The following is a 16,721-nucleotide window of genomic DNA, read 5'->3' as shown; positions in this document are numbered from 1 at the left end:
GATTTCAAGTGTAATTTCATTTAAACATATTAAACACCACGTGTACATAGGCTGGCCGAAAATTGATCCCATCAATTCATGCATTATTTCTTCATTTCACAATCAATGCACATTAATTGGTCAATATTTGACCTCAAACACATCAATTATACATCATACCATCAAAACCCCTATTTTCTCCAAACCCTAATTGGTCATCTTTCTAAATTCATGCAAATCATTTGCCATTCAACATACCAATCATATATTTCATCTTATCTAAGTTAGGATTCAAGTTTAAATTCAATTAAGGCTATCAAATCCTCATTCCCCATAGCTAGCCAAATTTCACCCCTTTCATACACACATCAATTCCATCATTTTTCATGCAATTCCATCTCAATTCAACTTATCTTTAAGAATTAAAGAAGGAAGGAAGCAAGATTAGGCACTAACCTCACTTGACCAATTCTTCCTGCTAAAACTTCAATATTCTTTAATTCTTTTGCTCCCAATCACTCTAGCTAGGTCAATTAACAAGTTTTAGTGTTTGGGGTTTGGGAAAATATAGAAGAAATCTAAGGGAGATGGAGCTGTGGAAGAGAAGCAATGGAGGAAAACAAAGGGGGAGAGTGGGGAAGCACATGTGAAGGGAAGAGAAAAAGAAAAAGTTGCTTTTTATTTTAGGGTTTTATCTCTTATTTATATACTTATCCTCTTTTTAAATTTTATTTTTAATTTGGTCATGCTTATGTCATAATTTTAATTAATTTTTCATTTCTTTTCTTTTTCTTCTTTTATTTACGCATTTCTATTGAAATTTTTGTCAAAATTTTTTCATATTTCATTACATTAATTTCACTTAATTGAATTGGCATTTTGGTCAAAAATCAACTTTAGAGGTGAATTGACCAAAATGCCCTATATCTGGTTATAATTCATTTCTTTCATTAATATCGATATTTTCCATAATCCAATGATTACTTGATTTTTATTCTGCTTATTTCTAATTATTGATCATCTTATTTTTAGTTCTCAAACTGGCTTTGAATAGTACTATTCACTAACTGAAAATGGTACTATTCATAGCTCAAGAAATTCGGGGTGTTACATGGCAGTTACTACTATTGCCATTTCCCTTTTTGTATATTTATCACTCATCATAGAGCTCCTTTAGAATAGGCTTTGCCATTAGCCATTTATAAGGCACAATTGCAAGTGTGGTGTTAGTTTCCTCTGTTAAACCTCCCATCTCCACCTTCTATATTCCTTTTCTAGGAGCGGTGAGTCTAGCAGTCATGGTAGATTTTGCGCAGAGGACATTGTTTCCTTCGGAGGAGTTGTAAACCATTGCCCCCAAGCATTCTGGTGAGGTTTCTTCTTTAAAAACTAGATGAGACTTATATCAATATCATAGTATTGGGCTTCCACTGAATCAAAACGATCATAAATGGCTTAACATTTGCCTATACAACTTCTATGTCATTTCCTCTCTAGAACAACAGAAACTAGTGAAGTGATGATGGAATACACCAATTTGCTTGTATCCATTCTCTTCCTAAAAATGCTTGGTAGTTTATAGTGGAACGTATTACAAAGGAAGCAGTAGTGGAAGACTTACTACCCACAGTTACCACTACTAGAAGAACATCAAGAGTTTTGGATATCTCCCCAGTGAATACAGACACTGAGACATTAGTGGTGGTGAGATCCTCCTCTGACTTCCCCAACAACAGTAACATTCTGAGTGGCATTATGTTTACTGCTGACTCATTGTCGATGATAACCCTAGAGGTAGGTCAGTTTCTAAGGTGGGTCATGATAAACAAGGACTGCAAATGCTTGGTCATCCTCTCTTAAGGTTTGTCAATCACAATTTTCTTTGACTCCCCTAGATTAGTACACTAGAAGGTAACCCCACTACACACCTTAGCATCCAAAGGATATGTTATTTCCTACGTCTCCTCGGGTACCTCTACCACTACCTTTTGAAAAGCAGCAGGCAAAATTAAGCAAGCAATAATTAATAGGTAATGCTTTACCATCTTTCTCTTTAGTGGGCATTTTTTTTGAACTCCTTATAGATTCTAAGTCCTTGGTCACTTTTTTGTTGAACTTGCTTTTCTGTTAAGGTTGATTTTTTTGCTTTTTTTTCTATCTTTTTTCCACAGTCCTTTACCTCTGAAGCCTCCTCTTCTATGTATGAGTCAACGATTATGGAAATTTATGATAGCGCACTAATCGTCACTATTTGTTTAGTTTGATTAAAGATGGTGCCATAAACCTAGGCTGACTACTTTAAAACTTCATTGCAAGTTCAATAAATGTGACAGGTCTAGTTTTCTTGAGGAAATGGCCTAACTAGTAGCCAATTACCCTATTAGGCTTCTTGTAGGGCCCCTGCATGTCTCCCTTGGAAACCTTTTAGGTGGTGGATAATAATATGCCTACCTCCTTAGCAACCCTCTAAGAACTTTAGGGAAAGTCTCATATGTTGAAAATTTCTGAGGTAAGCCTCTGGATCTTCTAACCACCTTAGTGAGAAATTGTAATTTTCTCAGTTCATTGATGACTCCCTGGAGGTCCACAGTGGCTATGTTGATAAACGCCACTGAAAGAAATAGGTCCTCATCAATTAGCATGGATTCTTTTTTCTCAGGGAATTTTAAGACCCCTTTATTAATGCAATCCTAAATGGCTCCCCTGTGGCCTAACAACTATTTGTGTTATGATTCCAAGAATCGTGATACTTACAGTAGTTTTTCCCTCTCATCTCTTCCTTAGTTAGAAACTTGTGATTAGGAGGGCGATTGATGAACCTCTTTTTCAGCAAGAAATCAAATATCTCATTATTCTTATTGGTGTTAAAAGCAAATTAAGGAGGTGTGGCTAAGGTCATCTGAGTTTTCCTCTAGTGAACCACCTTAGTTGGGATACCCAAAGCAAGACATACATAAGTACTGATAGTAACCAAATCAGCCATAGCAAGTTCATTATTACTTACCTCCTAGTAATATGTACCCATAGCCATCCTCTTTTGGTTTGATTCCTCCATTAGCAATTGTTCATACTCAACAACTTTAGTAGCTACTACAATACCCACCATTTTTTAAGGTTAAAATATCTGTCCTTGACAAAATATTCTGCTGATAAATTAAAATTTCACTAATAAGGGAGTGGCGATAAGATGTAAAAATATGTTTATGTATGTGTATATGTGTGTTTGAGATGTTCAAAATGTATCTAAAAATGAAAATATTTTAAAGGTTTTATTTCTTATAAGTTTTTAAGTAAATATTTTTGGCAGAAGGAACTTCAACAACTGAAGGATGGACTTTCAATAGCTAAAGTCCCTTTTCTTGTTCAAATACTCTTCTAGACAGAATAGACTCGAACAGCCAAAAGCTAGAGTTTTGATGCCTGAAAGTCCCTCAATAGTGAGGGTATAAAAAGGGTCTAAAGCTTAATTTGCTACCAAAACACTTGGGTTTTCTCTCCTTTTCTCTCTATCTCAATTACTGGAGCATGTAAAGAGATCTTTTAAGAGATTTCCCTAGGTTTTTCAAGATCTGGAGGTGAATTCTTCCATTTAGAAGTTTGGGAGAGTAGATTCAAACTTTGAGGCTCTAATTCTCTCACCTGTAAGCTCCACAAAAAGTGGTAACATTCCTTTCTTCTTGATTTATTAGGTAAATCTAAGAAAGTTGTTGAGGGATTAGGTTTTTCTAACTTCAATTTCATGAAATTTTGTTTTAAGATGAGTTTTGGGAATTTATGCACGTTAGTGATACACTTATATTAAATAGATTTTTTAAGCACATTTATACAGTACTCCATAGCATTTAGATAGATAATTTCATGCATAATCTCTAAATTCTTTAACATTTGCAAAATTCGTCACCCTATACTGAATTCTATGTTTTTTGCATGTTTCCAAGTGTTTTGAAGAAGTTCAAAAGGCATAGGAATAAAGAAAGAGGATTGGAAAGACTCAAGGAAAGAAGATTATTATTGATACAAAGTACACGGGTCGTGTAACCACAACCACAGACCCATGTAACCTTCTGCAAGGAGAAAACCAAAGAAGTCAGAGAAAAAACACAGTACACGGTTTGTGTAACACAACCCTTGTAACCTCTAGAGACCCATGTAAGATTCTGTTTGACAAAGCTCAATGAGTTCGTGGAACAACAATAGTACACGGGCTGTGTAATCAGGTTCGTGTAACTACATAAGGGCTGTGTAAACTCCTGCCCCAACAGAAGATGTAACCATTCAAGCTCCAGTAAGTTACACGGCCTTGGGTCATGTAGTGACACACGAGCCATGTATTAGCCGAAAACCAGTTTCCTGATTAGGGTTTCAGCTCTATTTTTTGCAGAAAGAAGAGACTCCTGATGCCTTGGGGACTCTAAAAACCTAACCCTAGATTGTCCAATATAAATAGGAGCAGTAGAAAACAAAGGAAAAGAGAGGAGAGAGACAGAGAGAGAATTCTTTTCATCTTTTCACATACACATTCTTCACAGCCATCTTGAAGAAGAGAGCATTAGCACAGAAGGGAAATCCTCAGCCGAAGTTCCACAAGTCCAAAGCTACAGAAAATCCTCTTCAGTTCTTTTGTTCTATTTCTTTAAGCATACTTTTTATGTTCTCTCATTTTATTTTCATTATGTTTGTTAAACTCACCATGAGTGAGTAATTCCTTTATTCTGGAATTATGAGAGTAGCGCTTGTAATCGTTATTATGGATCAACATTGAGTTTTATTTATTGGATTTGAGTTTAATTCTTTGATTTAATATTCTGTGTTCTTAATGCATGTTATGTATTGGTACCCACTTAGAAATGACATAAGATACTAATTGAATGACTGAAAGGTGTAGTGTTGAAAAATTAGAATATTGAACTTAGAAAATCTGACCTAGAGATAGGCTGAAATCCTTCGTGGAGTTCCATAATTAATCATATATCTAAAAGGGTTTTTATTAGGATTAATCGCCAACGAAAGTAGGGTTTGCTCTTGATTGAAACACACTTTAAGGGCCTTGATAGAGGACCTAGGATATCTTAGGATTAATTTCCATGAAAGTAATAATTTTCAATCCGATGAATAGACAAGATTAAAATCCATAATAAGGTTAAAGTGTAAACTCTTAATTCTAGAATTACTTTAATAGATAGTTTTATTCAAAATTTATTTTCAGCATCCAAAATAGATTTAATTCACTCTCCATCTATATTCAGTAGCCTAAATAGTTAGAATTGTTGTGTAGCTTGGTATTTACTAGTTAAATTCCTCGTAGGATGATACTCTACTCACCACTTTATTACTTGTTAGCGATCTGTGCACTTGCGGGGTTGAAAAACTGGCAAACAAGTTTTTGGTGCCATTGTTGGGGAACTTATTTTTTATAATATTAGGTAATAGGCACTTTAGCTGATTTAAGAATTTATTATTATTGTTTAAATTTACTTAATTAATTCTTTTATTTTTTATTAGGTATTTGGTTTGGTGCATGACCAGAACAAAGCCAGAGGAAGAAGTTTTATACTTAGATTCTATGATGCATGGGAGAGGTATAAAGACCTGCAGAGGGAATATCCACACCATGGCATAGAAGATTGGCTCCTAATTCAGAATTTCTATAATGGGCTATTGCCCTCTATAAGGAGCATAGTAGATTCAGCTGTAGAAGGTGACCTAATGGAGAAAACGGTAACATAAGCACCTGAACTTCTGGAGAGGGTCATGTAACACAACTACGAGTGGTCAAATGAAAGGGGAAATACAAGGAGAATAGCAGGGATCCTGGAAGTGGATACCCTAAGCATGATAAATGCTCAATTTGACCAGGTCATGAAGAGGCTTGATAGAATGCAAGCCAACGCTATTGGAACAAGCAACCAACACTGCAACAGCTGTGGAGGAGGATATATGACTTCGGAATATAACAACTTCAACAAACCCTCCATAGAACAGATGAACTGCGTGAAAAACAGAGGGAACTTCAACTAGAGGCAGCTTAACAACCCATACTCAAATACTTGCAACACTAGATGGAGGAACCACCCTAATTTCTCATGGTCCAACTCGCAAATGTTAGTAGTATGCTATAGAGCATATCATTTTGTATGTATCTTGTACATATTTTTATTAATAAAAGGAAATTGTAGTTTTCTATTTACATAATCTATTTATGTGTAATTGAAAAGATCCATTGATATTTTGTTAGAAATTCTATTCTTAAGTTGTTAAGAATATGAGTGACAGTATTTCTAGTACAAATTAACATAAATTGGTTCACAATCAAGGATACTTCACAAAGGACATGACTTATCCAGAAAGATTGTAATCATGTTTGTTTCCAAAGTATTAAAATGAGATATTAATAAGTTGGAGTGGTGAGTCTCATGCCACATAACAAACATGATAGGCACTTATATATGATAAGTAGGCCGAACCAGTGACACTTGTGATAATCACGTGGAGTTTACTCTTGTCAATGCATTGTCATATATCATGTCAGTGCATATAATCTTTAAACTTGAGATAACACAAATATCTTGTATATAGGTGGTTTGAGTTTGATACTTCTTTCATACTCATACTATGTGTGGGTATATGGGCATGTGTTGGCTCCTACTAGTTATATATGGAGATAGGTGATGATCAAGATGGGATCCGTTACCCTAAGTAAATAAGGATAAAATCTTATGTTCATTTAATTGTTCTTGATGATTCAAGTTCTGGACCAGGAAAGATGGACTTAATCATAAAAGAGTTTCTGAAAAGAAAGTCTGATTAATCAATAATTAGAATTAAAAGAGAAATCAATAATTAGAATTAAAAGAGAACATAATATTCATAGCATACGGAGTTTGACAATAATCATGACTCCAGCTTGAATTAGGATTTTGTAACGAAGAGATTTTAGTGCATGTTAATATATGATTAAAAAGTTCATTTAAGGTATTCCTTATTACTGATTGGGTGGCCATGGCATGCTATGCTAGGTGTCAACCGTGGTCTATGAGATACCTATAATGATTTAGAGAAATTATTTATGGTAAGAAAGAGTTCTAATGATATTAAGAGTTAATATCATTTCTCATTGCCAATTTGTAATGAGCTTAGTAAGTCACACATCTTCACAAGCAATTCACCAAGTGTATTATGATTTAATTGATTAATTAAAGAGTTTAGTTAATTAATTAAATAGGTTTAGTTTGCAATAAGAATGCAAAGTCCCTAGCATGACTTGAAACCACATTTAGGTTAATGGATGTATAACATAAATTAAATTTGTGTTTAAAAGGTTTAAATATGAATTTAATTATAAGATTAATTAATGGATATTAATTAATTAATTAATTTATATATATGATATAAATTAATTTGAAGAAGAGATATAATAATTTTGAGTTGAGAACGCAAGGCTATACTTAAGGGCAAATTGGTCTTTTCACATGGTGACATGTGGCACCATGAGATGGTGACACATGGAACTATACAAGCTTGCTATTTGTCTTTCATTCATGAAAGATGATAAAATGAAGATTAAATCTAACTTTGATAGATGGCTTAATAAGATTAAGTCTTCCAAAAGTAAGATTCAATCCTAGCATGACATGTGGCAAGCAAGTAAGTAAATTTTGTCTTATGTATATAAATGAAGAAAGAAGAAGAACTTCATCTTCTTCATCCTCTTGCCATTTTGGACGGCAACAAGGCTTCTTTTCTCCCTTCTTCATATCGCAATTAATTCAAAAGGAAATACCATGATTTCCTTTGAATGAAAAATTGCTAGAAAGTATTTCTAGTCCCCTATACATCCTTACACCATCATTAAAGCATAAACCCCAAGTTCAAGTGGTTGGCAAGATTTTAAATTCAATTTTGGGGCTGCCATTAGTGTGCTTGTGGTGGACAAGCTAGAGAGATAACATTGTCCTAGGAGTACCCAAAGGGAGTAAGAAAGTTTGATACAATGCCTTAGAGGTTAGTTGAATTAATTTTTTTCCATTAGCTAGGGTTTAATGAATTAATTATTAACTCTCAATTTTAAATGGCAAATAAACATCTAATGCATGCTAAAATGTGTTTTGGTATGCTTTTGGACATTAGAAATTGGTTAGTAACATAACTCATTTGGTATGGTGCATGTAACCCTAGAATAAATTTAAAAATTCAATGCTCTAATGCCCTTAAATCCATGCTTCCATGCCTTTAGTAGAATTAGCCCGTGAATAAGCAGCAAGGGTATAAACCACCAGCACCCCTTGGATTTCAATACAGAGGATAAAACTTTGCATAGCCACCACCACCTCCTCAACCTCAATAGCCTAAACCAAAGTTGACTATGGAATCCATGATGGAGGGCTTCCTAGCAGCCCAACAATAGCAGAACGAAATGAACAAGCAACTAGCTTCCACAATGGACCAACATACCACCCACAATAAAATGCTTAAAAATCAAATTGCTCAGCAGGCAGGTTCTTCAAGCAAGACTACAAGTAAGCTGCCTAGTCAACTGGAGATGAACCCAAAGGAGCATTGTAAGGCAGTTACATTGAGAAGTGGAAGAGTTCTAGAACCGTCAAAGGAAGAATCAACCGAGAAAAGCTCTGATAAATCTGAAAACCAAACAGAAGAAAAAAAGGAAGAAGCCAAAAAGTACCAGGAAGAGGAAGCAAAGAAGAAGCAGAAACTACCAGAGCCATATCAGCCTCCTCTACATTTTCCTCAGAGATTCCAAAAAGCTAAGTTAGATAAGCAGTTTGAAAAGTTTTTAGAAGTTTTGCAGAAACTCTATATTAATATTCCTTTCACAAAAGCACTCTCTCAGATTTTTTCCTATATGAAGTTCCTTAAGGAAATTTTATCAAAAAAAAGAAAGCTGCAAGAATATGAGACTGTCGCTCTTATAGAGGAATGTAGTGCCATATTGCAAAATAAGTTGACACCAAAACTCAAGGATCCAGGAAGCTTCTCCATACCTTGTCTCATCGGCAATATGAATATAGACAAGGCCCTTTATGATATCGGAGCGACTGTAAGTCTAATGCCCTTATCAGTATGTCAAAAGCTGGAGGTAGGAGAGATTAAACCTATAACAATTTCGCTGCAACTGGCTGACCGATTTGTCAATTACCCTATGGGCATTCTAGAAAACATTCCCATCAAAGTGGAAAAACTCTTCATCCCAGTTGATTTTGTTATCTTAAAAATGGAGGATGTCCAAATTCCTATCATCCTAGGAAGACCTTTCTTGGCAACCACCGAAGCTATCATACATGTTAAAAATGGGCGGTTAACTCTAAAGGTAGCAGATGAAGAGGTGGAATTCAACTTGTTCAACATGATGAAGCATAAACTTGAACCTGATAAATGCTTTAAGGTTGATATAGTTGACAAGCAAGTTGAAGAGGAATTTTCATAAAGCACATCCTGAAGATCCTCTTAAAGCATACATTATGCATAGCCACACAATAGATAATGAGAACACAGAAATTATAGCTTGTGCACAATCTTTAGTAACTAATCCACCCATACCCTTAGCTCAAGCTTTCAAGGTGGAGGAGCTAAAGGAGGAGCAACCCAAAAGAAAACTAGAGGACAACACTAAACAGGTAGAACTTAAACTTCTCCCCTCGTTACTAAGGTACGCATTCTTAGACTCAAACTCTAAATATCCTATTATTATCAATGCTAGCCTATCTAAAATATAAGAGGAAAATTTGTTAAAGGTATTTAAGACCCATAGCAAAGCTATAGGGTATAAAATAAAAGACCTGAAAGGGATTAATCCTTCAATTTGCAAGCATAGGATACCTATGGAAGAAAACAACAAACCCACTATTGAACACCAAAGAAGGCTTAACCCAAATATGAAAGAAGTAGTTAAAAAAGAAAATTTGAAACTATTAGATATGGGTATTATATACTCAATTTCTGATAGTAAATGGGTTAGTCCAATACATGTAGTGCTTAAGAAAGGTGGGACAACTGTCATTCAAAATGCAAACAATGAACTGATCCCTACTAGGGTGGTCACTGGTTGGCGCATGTGCATAAATTATAGGAAATTAAATAGTGCCACCAGAAAAGACCATTTTCCTCTCCCCTTCATAGACCAAATGCTAGAAAGGCTAGTAAAACATTCCTACTTTTGTTATCTAGATGGGTATTCAAGATTTTTTCAAATTCCTATTCACCCAAAAGACCAGGAAAAGACCACATTCACATGCCCTTATGGAACCTTTGCGTATAGAAGACTGCCTTTTGGTCTTTGTAATGCTCCTGCTACTTTTCAAAGATGCATGATGGCCATTTTTTCTGATTATATTGAAAATATCATGGAAGTTTTTGTAGATGATTTTTCTGTCTATGGAACTACTTTTGATGATTGCGTAGCTAACTTATCCAAAGTGTTGCAAAGATGTGAAGAATTAAACTTGGTTCTGAATTGGGAAAAATGTCACTTCATGGAAAGGGAGGGCAAAGTTCTTGGCCACCTGATATCAAAAAGAGGGATTGAAGTTGATAAGGCGAAAATTGAGATCATCGAAAAAATGCCACCACCAAAATTAGTCAAAGGAGTGCGAAGCTTTTTGGGACATGCAAGCTTTTATAGAAGATTCATCAAAGATTTTTCCAAAATAGCTAAGCCATTAACTAATTTATTAAGTCAATATGTTTCCTTTGACTTTGATGAAAATTGCCTTGCTTTTTTCAACAGGATAAAAGAGGCATTAATCTCAGCACCTATTATGCAACCACCAGATTGGAAGCTACCATTTGAAATCATGTGCAATGTAAGTGACTATGCTGTTGGAGCGATGATCGGACAAAGGAAAAATAAGAAGCTCCATGCCATTTACTATGCCAGCAGAACACTTGATGATGCACAAATTAACTACACTACCACATAAAAGGAATTCTTAGTAGCAGTGTTTGCAATTGACAAATTCAGATCCTATATTCATGGATCAAAAGTCATTGTATACACAGACCATGCTACTATCAGGTACCTTTTGAACAAGAAGGAAGCCAAGCCAAGGTTGATTCCATGGATCTTACTCCTATAAGAATTTAACCTTGAAATAAAGGAAAAGAGGGGGATCGAGAATGTGGTAACTGATCACCTTTCAAGGCTGAGACAAGAGGACTTAGATGAAGCTGAAGAGCTGCCAATAGATGACTCATTCCCAGATGAATACCTATTAGCCTTATCCCAAGCCCCATGGTATGCTGATTTTGTGAATTTTCTTGTATGTAGGGTTTTTCCACCCAACATGTCTTACCAGCAAAGGAAGAAATTCCTGCATGATGTGCGATACTACATATGGGAAGAACCTCTACTGTACAAGAGATGTAATGATAGGCTGATAAGACGATGCATACTAGAGGAAGATATAGAGAGCATTCTTCAATATTGCCATTCATCACCATATGGAGGACATTTTGGCACCACAAAAATAGCAGTCAAGATTTTGTAAGTGGGATTCTGTTAGCCTACACTATTCAAGGATGTGAGATCCTTCGTGCTAGCTTGTGATCAATGCTAAAGAACAAGTGTTAGTAGTATGCTCTAGAGCATATCATTTAGTATGTATCTTGTACATATTTTTATTAATAAAAGGCATTTCCACTTTTCCATTTACATAATATATTTATGTGTAATAGAAAAGGTCCATTAATATTTTGTTAGAAATTCTATTCTTAAGTTATTAAGAATATGAGTGACAGTATTTCTAATACAAAGTATCATAAATAGGTTCACAATCGAGGATACTTCATAATAAGGACATGACTTATCCAGAAAGATTGTATTCAGGTTTGTTACCAAGTTGTTTATATGAGATATAAATAAGATAGAATGGTGAGTCTCATGCCATATAGCAAACATGATAGGCACTTATAAATGATAAGTAGGCCGAACCAGTGACACTTATGACAAGCACATGGAGTTTACTCTTGTCAATGTTTTGTCATAAATCATATCAATGCATATAATCTTTAGACCTGAGATAGCACAGTTATCTTGTATATAGGTAGTTTGAGTTTGATACTGCTTTCATACTTGTACTTTGTATGGGGTATATGGGCATGTGTTGGCTCCTACTAGTTATATATGGAGGTAGGTGTTGATCAACATGAAATCTGTTCCTCTAAGTAAATAGAGATAAAATCCTATGTTCATTTAATTTTTCTTGATGTTTCAAGTTCCTGGCCAGGATAGATAGATTTATTCAGAAAAGAGTTTCTGATGAGAAAATCTTTTTAATCAAGAACTGGAATTAAAAGAGAACATAATATTCATAGCAAATGGAGTTTAACATAAACCATGACTCCAGCTTGAGTTGGGATTTTGTAACAGAGAGATTCTAGTGCATGGTAACATATGATTATATGTTCATTTAAGTTAAACCTTATTACTAATTGGGTGGCCATGGCATGCTATGCTAGGTGTTAAACATGGTCTATGAGGTGCATAAAATGATTTAGAGAAATCATTTATGGTAAGAAAGAGTTCTGATGATATTAAGAGTTGATATCATATCTCATTGCCAATTAGTGATGAGCCTAGTAAGTCACACACATACACAATTTATCTCCTAATTAAATATGATTTAATTAATTAATTAAAAAGTTTAATTGATTAATTAAATAGGTTTGGTTTGCAATTAGATTGCAAAGTCCCTAGCATGACTTGAAAACAAATCTAGATTATTAGATGCATAGTATAAGTTAAATTTATATTTAAAGTGTTTAAATATGAATTTAATTAATTTATTTATATTTGATATAAATTGATTAGAAGAAGAGAAATAATTTTTTTGGGTTAAGAACTCAAAATTAAGACACAGGGGCATTTTGGTCATTTCACAGGGTGACATGTGGCACCATGAGATGGTGACACATGGCATTACACATAAGCTTGCCAAATGTCTTTTAATCATGTAAGATGATTAAAATTAAGATTAAATATAGGTTTGACACTTGGCACAATGTGATTGGGTCAATTAAACCTAGAACCAATCAGAGGGTGACATGTGGCAAGGGTTTAATGTGTTGACCTAGCTATATAAGTGTTGTTATGAATTAAAAATGAGACAACTAGCAGCCACTCCTTCTTTGTCACGCCATTTTGAGGCTCTCCACCTCTTCTTCTTAATCTCTCATCAATTCAAAGAGATTAGCCATCAATCTCTTGAATTAAAAAATACTAGAAATTGTTTCTAGTGTCCTGTTTACATCTTTAATCTCTTAAAAGGCAGAACTTGATTTTCTAAATAATAGAAAAAGCTTTAGAAGCTGTTCAAGGGCTGCCATAGGTGTTCTTGGTGTGGACAAGCTAGAGGGACAACATCTGGTGTCCTGAAGACACATCTCAAAGGCGCAAATACACTGCAGTGCATTAAGAGGTTAGTGTGTTTGTTCTTGATTTAATCTAGGGTTCTAAAATTAATTTGATTAATTTTAAAATCTTAAATGGCAAATACAGATCCAAAAACATATTAAAAGAGTTTTAATATGTTGTTTATCATTGAAATCAAATAGATAAAAATAAATCTTGCATGATGCATGTGACCCTAGGTGAAAATTTTGAATTCAATGGCATAAACTTGTGTTTTTCACGCTTCCATTCCTTCAATTGGTATCAAAGCCACTATATTTGCCATTTATATTGTTGATTATATGATTTAATTGTGTGTTTGATCATGACATGATTTATTCATTGCTGGTTGCAATGGATGAGTGGCGGCATGCTTGAAGAACACCATCAATGGTGCGCATGGTTTGGCTTCATGGGTGGTGCAAAGGTTTGGCTTTTTAATTTGCAATTATTGTGTGATCTAAAAGCTCATCCTATGTCTAATTAAATTGTTTAATTAGAATTATAATCACACAATTAAATTTTGATTCAAATCAGAATTTTAAAAAATTATTTGAATGTTATTCAAATCTGAATTTTAAAAGTTGTTTGAATGTGATTCAAATCTGAATTTTTAAAGTTGTTTGAATCATATTTAAATCTGATTTTTTAAAGTTGTTTGAATAATATTCAGATCTTAATTTTTTAAAATTGTATGAATGTGATTCAAATATGATTTTTTAAAAATTGTTTGAATGTGATTCAAATCTGAATTTTTAAGGTTGTTTGAATGTGATTCAAATCTGAATTTTTAAATTTGTTTGAATGAGATTCAAATCTGAATTTTTAAGGTTGTTTGAATGTGATTCAAATCTGAATTTTTAAATTTGTTTGAATGAGATTCAAATATGAATTTTTAAATTTATTTGAATCAAATTCAAATCTGGATTTTTAAGTTAAATATGAGATATTCAATTTAATTTAAGTATATATGTTTTATTTAATTGTTAAATAGTGATATGCATGATGGATGATCATGGACTATAAAAAACTAATGTGATTGGATTTATTTCTTTTATGTTTCTTTGGGATTGTAAATTAATTAATTTATTTTAATTTATTTGGGCATGTATTATTAAGTTTGTAATAATTTTTTGTTATAATTTCATTTATTTAAGTTCTTGTAAATTCGCCTTGGTATGCCAAGGATTATTATGTAATATTGGATTGCAAGAAGTTCAAGGAGTTCAAGACCATTGGTGGGACCAGTGGGAGGAATTCAAGATTAAGTGTTGATTATGTACTCCTTCAGCAACTCTTGTAAAATGAATGAATGAAATGCACCTAGGAATGCCCTGATTCAATTCTTGGTGGCTCAGAATTGAATCCCTTAGAAAGTCCATGATCATAACATATTTACTACTTATCCATGAATGCATGAGATGTATAAGAATGTATGCAATTATATGATATATGCATGCTAAATGGATAATGTGCAAAGTGAGACCTTAATAGTAATTAGGATAACTATAAAATCTTCCAAATAAATGATTAAGTTGGAAATGCTATAATTAAAGTAATTATAACATGGGCCCTCCATTGGGGCAATTATTTTAAGAAATTTTAAATAGTTGCATAAGATGCAATTAATTTAAGAGATTTTCTTAAGAATAATTGTTAAGCATGAGATGTTGTAAATATGTAAATGGTTTGGTGGCCAATATTGGATGTACCTGAGGACATTAAAATTATTTGCATAATTACTGGCTTAATGGGATCAACTTAACTAATGCAAGATAAGTCAATAATGGATGTACCTGAGATTTTGAGCATTAGGGGCTAGGTAAAGGATTGAACCTCACATGAGATGTGATGGGCAAGGAGTTGCTCACTTATAGTTTATTATAATTCCAATAATGGATGTACCTGAGGATGATCAATAGAATTATAAGAATTCAATCACCCACTAGAAATCCATCCAACTAAGATTTCCGTTTTCTACTTTGGAAGTGTAGGATTCACTAAGTTAGTGGGAGGACCAATTTGATTAAAAGACCATAATCATTTTGATTAATTACTTGATACATTTACTAATTAATCTGGTTATTTTTTGCAATTAATTTTCTGATAATAATGAGCACAGAAAAACCACCACCGTCCAATATCTTTGCGAGCATACTTGATCGCGATAGGTTGACAGGACCTAATCTCTCTGATTAGCTAAGAAATTTGAAACTTGTCTTGAACCTTGAACATATAGGATATGTTCTAGATTCAAATGTTCCTGGTACCTTACCTCCAGAGGCCACTCAAGAGGAACATGAAACTTTGGACAAGTGGAAGGAGCATGATATGAGAGCTAAGTGTTACATGTTTGCTTCCATGAGTAATGAGTTACAGAAGCAGCATAAGAACTTGCAGAGTGCGAGTGAGATCCTCCTTCACCTACAAGAGTTGTATGGTGAGCACAGTAGGAATGCTAGGTATGAGATATCTAGGCAGCTATTCCGCATGAAGATGCTTGAGGGACAAAATGTTGGGGATCATGTCCACAAGATGATTCGGCTGATTGAGCAGTTGGAACATCTAGACTTCAACATGGATTTCCAACTATAGATGGATTTGATCCTTCAGTCCCTTCCTGAGTCTTTTGGGAATTTTGTGACAAATTGCCATATGACTAAACAGGAATGCACCTTAGCTGGTTTACTCAATATGCTGGTTTACTCAATATGCTGGTTATTGCCCAAAAGAATATGCCGGGCAATAAAGGAAAATATGTATCTTTGATTGCATCTTCTTCTACTGGAAAGTCCAACAAGAAAAAGGGCAATAAGAAAAAGAAACCTCAGATTCCTGGTCCTTCCAAGAAGATAGCCAAACAGAAAAACAAAGATCAAAGTTGACAAAGGTAAAGGAAAGTGTTTCCACTATCAGCAGTAAAGTGTTTCCACTGCCAGCAGAAAAGTGTTTCCACTGTCCAGAGTATAGCAATCTAAAAGAATGCAATGCCATGATGAAAATAAACTCAAAATTCAAAATATATTTGGCACTTAAGATTAGGTCATGTTGCAGAAGATAGGATTGCAAAATTGGAGAAAATGGGGATTTTATCCTCATTGGGCTCTGAGCCTACTCCAACTTGTGAATCTTGCCTTCAGGGCAAAATGACTAGATCACCCTTTGTTAGACAAGGGCCAAGGGCTGAAAATATTTTGGAGCTAATACATAGTGATGTATGTGATCCATTTAAGGAAATGGTTAAAGGCGATTTTCATTACTTTATTACCTTTACTAATGATAAATCAAGGTTTGGGTATTTGTATTTGATGAAATACAAACATGAATCCTTTGAAAAGTT

The 16,721-nt window shown here is 34.2% G+C and overlaps 1 protein-coding gene across 1 annotated transcript; it reads left to right on the top strand.

Annotated features, from left to right (window-relative positions):
* The first annotated feature begins 8,392 nt into the window (after positions 1 to 8,392).
* On the top strand, positions 8,393 to 9,421 carry LOC110655253 (uncharacterized). The gene has a single exon (XM_021811495.2). The coding sequence runs from the start codon at positions 8,393 to 8,395 to the stop codon at positions 9,419 to 9,421; it is 1,029 nt and encodes a 342-aa protein (XP_021667187.2).
* The last annotated feature ends 7,300 nt before the right edge of the window (positions 9,422 to 16,721 follow it).

Source organism: Hevea brasiliensis, chromosome 15 (assembly GCF_030052815.1).
Source record: "Hevea brasiliensis isolate MT/VB/25A 57/8 chromosome 15, ASM3005281v1, whole genome shotgun sequence".
NCBI classification, from domain to species: domain Eukaryota; kingdom Viridiplantae; phylum Streptophyta; class Magnoliopsida; order Malpighiales; family Euphorbiaceae; genus Hevea; species Hevea brasiliensis.
The sequence above is the reverse complement of the archived record's forward strand: the minus strand, read 5'-3'. Positions and strand labels throughout refer to the sequence as shown.

Excerpts from the sequence above, each read along its gene's own strand:
- LOC110655253 (XM_021811495.2), top strand. The coding sequence starts at position 8,393 with ATGAACAAGCAACTAGCTTCCACAATGGACCAACATACCACCCACAAT.